This window comes from Orycteropus afer, unplaced genomic scaffold (genome assembly GCF_000298275.1).
Source record: "Orycteropus afer afer isolate SDZICR_OR568_19922 unplaced genomic scaffold, OryAfe1.0 scaffold00323, whole genome shotgun sequence".
Classification (NCBI taxonomy): Eukaryota; Metazoa; Chordata; class Mammalia; order Tubulidentata; family Orycteropodidae; genus Orycteropus; species Orycteropus afer.
This window is the reverse complement of record NW_006921910.1, coordinates 43,357-51,321: the sequence shown is the minus strand read 5'-3', so window position 1 is coordinate 51,321 and position 7,965 is coordinate 43,357. Positions and strand designations below refer to the sequence as shown.

At 45.0% G+C, this 7,965-nt stretch overlaps 1 protein-coding gene across 1 annotated transcript in view; it reads right to left on the bottom strand.

Annotated features, from left to right (window-relative positions):
* Positions 1–6,421, bottom strand: part of WWC3 (WWC family member 3) — a 108,696-nt gene extending 102,275 nt beyond the window's left edge. The window contains exons 1-2 of the mRNA XM_007951976.2: positions 6,319–6,421; positions 2,298–2,501 (exon numbers count right to left, since the gene is read on the bottom strand). Coding sequence (XP_007950167.1) covers positions 2,298–2,501; positions 6,319–6,334 — 220 coding nt within the window. The 5' untranslated portion in view covers positions 6,335–6,421. The remainder of the gene's footprint in view (positions 1–2,297; positions 2,502–6,318) is intronic.
* Positions 6,422–7,965: the final 1,544 nt, after the last annotated feature.

Genomic DNA, 7,965 nt, shown 5'->3' with positions numbered 1-7,965 from the left:
GCACTATTTACAATAGCAAAAAGACGGAAACAACCTACGTGCCCCTCAGTGGAAGAGTGGATGACCAAACTATGGTACATACACATACTGGAATGCTATGCAGCACTAAAGAATAATGTAGAGTCTGCAAAACACTGCATAATATGGATGAACTTGGAGGACATTATGCTGAGTGAAATAAGTTAATCACAAAAGGACAAATATAGTATTAGTTCGTTGTTGTGAAGGGTCAAGGAAAGGTTTATATATGGAGGGAAACTTTCTTTGTTGGTTGCCAGGGGTGGGAAAGGAGGGGAGGAAACACTGCAAAAAAAAAAAAATGCATCGACCCATGTCACTTTAGTTTTGTGTATTTCACTATACATAAATTATATCTCAATAAAACGCATTTTAAAAAAACACGATGAAACACAGTTCTATTCTGAAATACATGGGGTGGGAATCAACTCGATGGCAACCATTTGTTTTTGTTTCTTAACCTTGAAGAAGGTATTGGCCCCTCCAATAGTCAGTTTCTCGTGTGTACAATGAAGGTAACAGCCCATACTTCATAATGTTGAAATTGTAACAGTGCGTATAAAACATCTAGCTCATTGAATATGGGTTCCTTTCACTTGGAGTCATTACCAGTAAAGAGTAGTAGGAGGTAAGTTCCAATCGTATTCTGTTCCCAGCATCCAGTAAGGGACGCCTCCCTGCTTGAGATGACTAACAGCGTGAGAACTCTGGGCTGCGTGAGACCCGTGTAACTGGCTAGATGACAGGTGTGCTGTGGATACTGCCACCACAGCTCCTATGAGGGCCCAGCACCTATGCCATGGCTGGTGAGACATCTGTTAGATGACAATGATTTGAGCCAACAGGATCACCATCTTGAACTCTATCCTGAGGCAGGAAATAATTCATTTGAGTCACAGCTACCACGCTTTTCCTGGCTGTAATTGGTAGTTCAGCTTAGATGGCAAAATCAAAGAGTTCAGTTGAATCCCCAGGGACACGAGCAGCTTGATAAACCACTTGGATTAACTCTGAGATTCCACGCATAGTCTTTTTCCTGATGAGCTGATAGGCCCTCAGCAAGATTCACTGGCCTTTCCAGCCATTTCATGAAAACAAGCAGGCCCAACCGGCCTCCAAGGCTACTTCCACAAGAGGAAGCAGTGATTGTGCCTACACAGAACCTTCTAGCCCAATTAAGGATGGAACCAGATGAGCATGCTAGGATTGCCAAGTTAAAAGGTGAGTCCTGCGATGTCTCAAATGGACTTGGGTTTATTCCATAGAACCTACTGTACCAACTTCATACACTCTCTACAAGCTGACTGGCCCCTAGGTCAGTCATGGCCACTTACCGTGTTGGACTGTTAGGTATGCTGACTCTACCAGCACAGACTGGCTCAGGCAGTGACCGACTGTATCAGTAACAAGATAAACTGCTCCCAGCCCTGAGCAGCTGCTGAGGACTGACGAAATGTGAACCCAGCCTGTGCAGTCTCCTAAACGAAAGCAAGCTTCTGTTTGAGGACACCAGTGTATGTCCATCTGACTTCAGGGACCGAGAAAGAGCCTCTCAGTTCTCTGGGTTACACCAAGCTCCTCCTCAATGAAAGACTCTAGGAATAGACAGGTGCTTAATACACACATCGGCAGGCTCCTGAATCGTTCTGTCCAGGCCTGAAGAGACCACTGTGTGGATTTCCCAAGGAATCACTCCCGACAGGCAGGATGAAGTGCAGTGATCTCCCACTGACATGCTCCTCAACACTATCACCACAAGACTCCAGGCTGCTGCCTATCACCACCTGGAAGTCTGCTTGGTTGCTTATTTTCTGTCTTCCCATCTGAATGTACGTATACTCTAGGAAGCCAGGGGACTTTCCTTTCTTGGTCATCATCATATCTCAGTGCCTGAACACAAAGAAAACCAAAACCAGCCACTACTGAGTGGCTTCTAACTCACAGCGACCCCACAGGACAGAACAGAATTGCCCCACAAGATTCCCAAGGCTGTACTCTTAACTGGAGGAGGCTGCCACATCTTTCTCCTATGGAGAAGCTGGTGGGATCGAACTGCTGACCTTTTAGTTAGCAGCCAAGTGTTCGCCAAACGTTTGCTAAGTGAATGGCTGCCAGAAGACTGTCTGATTCCAGTGCAGAGTAGTGATCACCTAAAAGCATGCAATTAGACCCAATATGCAAATGTCTCGCCTGAGTGAACTCTGGAGTTTGCAGGCAACCTAGCAGAGAGATGGCTTGTAATGTCATGAGTGTTAACTGCAGGGTGCAGGTCAACTCACAGCTGGCATACGAGCGGCAGTCATCCTCACACATCTTGTGTAGCTGCTGGTACTCCTCCTGGGCCAGCTCAAACCGCTGCTGCTTAATCTGGTATATTTCTTTCTTGGCATTGAGAGCCTCCTGGGCTACAATTAAATACTCCTTCAACATCCGTTCCTGCTCTCGTCTCCACTGTTCTCGGGGATCCTCAATCTGGGTGAGCTCTGAAATCAAAAAGGGTAAGAACTCAAGTGGCTCATGAGGAAGATCTTCAGGCTGACCAACAGCCATGCAGTTATGTGGCTAGTCAATATAAACTTCAATTAATCACCAGGACTTTCATTCTGGAAGACTGTACGTAGTAACTTTTCTAAAGTGTGGAACGCCTTCTATTTAAATATCCACAGTGGAGACAAGAAAAAAGCTCCACCAGGCAGATACGAAATAGCCCACTGCAGTGGAGAAGACAATACAAGACAATTTCCCACAGATAATGACCACTCTGTAAATAAACATTGGAGCAGATGAGCCCAAATGAGATCGTAACTGTCAAACTAATAGATATTTACAACCTTCCTCTTATGGACTTCCTTCTTGCAGGAAGCTATAAACTCTACTGCCACTTGACTTAGCTTGCTCTCCTGTTCTTTCATCTCCACTAAAGACCAAGCAGCGTTTTCTCACTCTTTGCTGACTTCCTTGTCTCCTCCTACCCATAAATTCCCATCTTCTGCTCTTCTTTCTCACTCTAATGGTTCTGCTAAGGGCTCAGGCTTATCTCTGGCTCCAACCTCTCTCCTGAGTTCCACTCTTTGATTTCCAACTGCCTCCCAGACACAGCTCTATGTGGACAGACCCAAAGTAACTCTGAGTCATTCATGCAAAGCAGAGCCCATTCTTACCCTCAGCCCTTTCACTACAATAACAAACATCTGTTTCTCCTTCTGCCTTTCCTCTCTCGAGGAGCAGCATCACCTGGATCTACCTACTTCCCCAACCTGGAAACCAACCAGGACTCACTCTCCATTAACTCTTGCTGCTCTCCCTCACCCAGAATAGTCTCTAGGTCATCCAGAATGAGTGATTCCTGTCCCTAGATATGATAATGGTGAACAACATACCCTTCTCTCCATCTCCCCTTAGTGTAATTAGGACCTCACGATCTCCCTCCAGGAATGCCCAGGCTTCCCACTTCTTCCCACCACAATGCAGCCTTGGTGAGCTTACCAAACTTACCTTCCTAACTCTGCTCAAAATTCTTAAAGCACAGAATTCTTAAAGCCTTAGCACGGCGTAAGAGCAGAGGTGAATCTAGGGTATGGCAGGTATGGCACGTGCTCTGGGTGCCACTTGAAGGGGGGCACTACTGAGCAGTTTTTATTAACCATCACAGTTCCCATCAGCTGTGAGAGATCATTAGGTAATTTTAAACTAATTGCCATACGTGCTATTTTCCCACAGCTCTGCCTCTTCCTAAGAGTCCCCAAAGTGACTTGCCAGCTTCATCTCGATTTTGTCCTTTTCTTCACAAACATCCTCTAAACAGACTGAACTTTTCCAAAGCCCCTGAGCATGCCCAGTTGATTGATGTACACTGCTCTGTCCCCTTCTGCTTACCAGGAAATCGTAATATCTTTCAGGACTCACTGCAAAGGTCCCCCCCTTTTTTTTAATGTGCTAAAATATAAACAGTGAAACCTGTGAGAGCCAGAACTTGATAGGACTGCCTTGTTTTCCTAGCTCTTGGAACTTTTCCACCTTTGATAGGGTGCAATCTTACCATTTTTCTCTCTATTAATGGCAAATCTTTGTGTTTTCCTTCTCTGACAGGGTTCCACATTACACAGGTCTGGCTTTCATAGGTTTTACTGTATAACATAAAATTTGCCCTTGTACCCATTTTTACATGTACAAGTCAGTGACATTAATTACATTCACCATGTTGTGCAACCATCACTGCTATCCATTTCCAAATCTTGTACATCCCGTCAAACAGAAAAGCTTACCCATTAAGCATAACTCCTCCATTTCCCCTCCCCACCCAAGCCCCTGGGTAACCACTAATCTAGTCTCTGGGAGAAGGCGGTAGGACTGTGAAGCCCTCCTGGGGCTGGGTCCTCCCATCATGCTCATGGTGGCAGAAGGCAGTCCTAGGTGATGACTCAACATTAGGGTTCCTGACCCCACTTAGAGTGGCAGCTCTGTGGGGGTGGAGGCTGGGTCTCATTTTCCTGTGTCCTCAGTTGCTAAACTGTGTGGCAGGCGATGGGAAGTGCTCCACCAATTCTCGCTGTGACTGAGGGAGCAAGCAGGGAGCAGGCAAGAGAGGCCAGGAGAAGAGGGGCATTGAAGAACAAAAGAATTAAAGCACAATAGGTTTATGGGCCAGGAGAGCCTGCATGGTCCTGGCCTTGGACAGTAGCAGGCAAGCTCGTCTAGAGGGTTGCATAAAGCAAATGCCTATGCTGTCAGGAAATACGGCGCCAGGCCGGGAAGGATAGAGCCTGTGGATGAAGCCACATAGCAGTGCGCCAAAGCCGATATGCAGCAGCCCCGTGGGTCAAGTCGCCAGCGGGGATGCTGAGCCCAGACAGCCTGACTCTCATATCAGCTGGGGCCTCGGGAGGACTGGCCCTCAGCTGGAGTCCCTCAGGTACTTTTCTGCCAAGCACCTCATCCTGTCCAGGTAATGGCACATCAATCTGAAAGTCTTCTTGTCACCTGGGAGAGCCACAGGCCAGGATACCACTCATCCCCATCTGCAGTCACCACTGTACATATAGTCCTTGGATGACAGCTGCGATTGAGTGCAAGCTGAACGCCATGCATCAGTCACTCCCCTGCCCTGAGAACAGGGACAGGAAGAGGATTCCCAATTCAGGTTTCCAGGTGCTAAATTCAGAAGGTTGGCAGCCATGCAAGAGTGGGCCCGGCCAATCACACTAAGGGGAAATGAGAGGCCGTGAGCCTGGAACAGAGAAAGCTCTTCCTAAGTTATTCATACAGAGGGCCCCGTGCATGTTCAGGGACCCCCAGCCTCCCCACACTGGATAAACTAAAGGAAAGAACACAAGCCAAACGGAAGCCAGGCTTCATGTCTTTATCTTACAGAGAGCTGTCCTGGTAACAAAAATGACAATGACAGACATTGGGTGGGGTGCGGCTAGAATACAAATAGGAGAGTGTGAGAAGGTGTGAATCTGAGAGAAAAACAGATCCTTAGCTCAGACACTGGGCCAAGGAAGGCTGATGAAGAGGCAGAAAGTCATGTGTGAGGAGTGGAGAACTGCTCTAGAATGAAATGAAAGCCTCTGAGAGCAGGATCTCACCCTTAGCTCTACTGGCATTTGGTACCAGGTCATTCTTTGCTGTGGGGGCTGTCCTGGGCATTGCAGAGTGCGGAGCAGCATTCCTTGGCCTCTACCCACCAGATGCCAGAAGCCTCCCCCCCCAGTTGTGACAACCAAAAATGCCTTCACACATTGCCAAATGTCCCCCAGGGGAGCAAAATAGCCCACAATTGAGGAGCGCCCTTCTAGATAGTTCTACAAAGAGACTAGCATAGTCAAAGACATTTTTGCTGCAGTCTTTATACTATTTACCTCCTTCACAAAGATCAAAAAGGTATTAAAGTTAAAATTAAATATATAAGACAAAATGAAGTCAAGGTAACCCCTTGGACATTTATTGCTTCAAGAACTTTTAAGTTCCATTTTGCAATAAACAACCTTCTCAGGATAATGTGTATTTCTGTTCCCAGGCTATATGGGAAATTTATTCTTTATATTACATATTAAAACCCTCTATAAAACATATTACATGCAGACATCAGCAACACAGACACAAGGCATATCTACATAACCGCTTCACTTTTTTCAGAAGAACTCAGCTCATGAAAACCTCAACTCACAGTTATAAAGCTCAGTTTAATACTGCACCAGGAAGTAATGATTGTTTACCTCGGCAAAAACTTTTAGCATCTTTGAGATCCAACATGAAAACTCATTCACAGATGATAATGAAAATGTAGACTCTACTCACTATTTATGTGGTCCATGTAATAAATTCCAATTTGTTTATCATATACAGTTTCCCATCCTAAAGGAAGTTCATCCCCAACACAATCAGCAAAGGTCAATGGCTTTGTTATCCTGCAAAAGAAAACCATGAAAATATATGTGAAAGTCAAGTCAATGTCATATGAGTTTGCCAAGTGGACTTTAGAATTAGGTTTTAATACAAAATTATGTATCATCCTATTCAATGGATGGTTTTTGCTCTGTGTAGCTGGAAAATTCATTCACAGGCTTTGCCCAAGTAATAATCAATAAATGTATTAGTACCTTCATACTAAAAAGCAGTCATATCTCAAAGTGCAACTTTAAATGCCAGTGAGCACAGATATTGACAGTTGCTAAGAAAACAGGTAAAACCAGCATCTTCTTCCAGAGAGTATGTCTAATGACGTGGGAAAATGGAATGCTGCTCTTCCAGAACAATAGGAAGGCTGTTATGTTTGGTTCTCATTACCTGAGAAATATTCCCCCCTCACAACTTTCAATTTCCGTATGATACACGTGAATGCCAGCTTACAGCTATATAAAAGGCATTGGCAAGATTGACATCTGCCAGTGGTCATAATTTAATGAATTAAACATTAAGCACTGGCCAAATACAAAAGCCAAGCAAGGTAAACACACAACGTGATGCTACTAAATACTTTTTGTATTCCTTATGCAGTCCAGATAAGAAATGTCAACCGGTCCTTTCTTTTGGTATTCTGGAGAAAGACAACAGAAGTATATTGTCTCCACACCACTCTCAAATCTGACTCAGGAAGCCTTAGATTGAGGCAAGTGATAAAGTCAGGGATTTTCAAATGGATTTTTTTTTTTTTTTAAGTAGAGCCTCATGCCCCCCCGCCATCATGTTGATTGACAAGACAGTTTTAGGCATGCAGCTGTTGTAGAAAGCCGGACACACCTAGAATTGTCTGGGAGCAGGCAGCTATCTGTTCGCCTGTCTCTATAATAACACACTGACTGGTATGCATGGGAATCCTGTAACCTAAATTTCACTAACCTGACCTTCCCACATCCAATGAGGGCTCCTGCTCTGTTTAAGTTCCCGCCCCAAGAAAGTGAGACGCCAGGTTCTCAGCCAAAACCCACGAGACCAGTATGAATTTCGAATATGTGAATTCCCCAAACTGGTTCTGTAACAGGGCTCTCTCCAAGGAGCATTTAGAAGCTGATAAAACACCATGGGAAAGACACTGGTATTAATATGCCTTTATTTTCAACATTTTTTCCAAGTTAAAGAGTTAATATTAAAACAAAGATATGGAAGGTTGAATTCAAACACGCCATGGACATTCTCCCAAACACGATGCACTCAAAAAACCACAGTATCACAAGATTAGCATATGACACGCACGCTGCCTGTCCCAATCCACAGGACTGCTTTACAAGGCAGGAATGATTGACAGTGACGTGTTTCCAAGTCAAGAAGATAATGACAGGGCGTTTGCATGAGCCAGGTCCTGAATGGACATCAAACCACAGCAAAAACAACCCTACTGTAACCCAAACTGAGTCTTGACTATATTTCTGCTTTCTAGATTCACACATATAAGCCTAGAGGAAAACACAGCCGAGTGTGGCAATGGTCTGCACCACTCAGCACCTC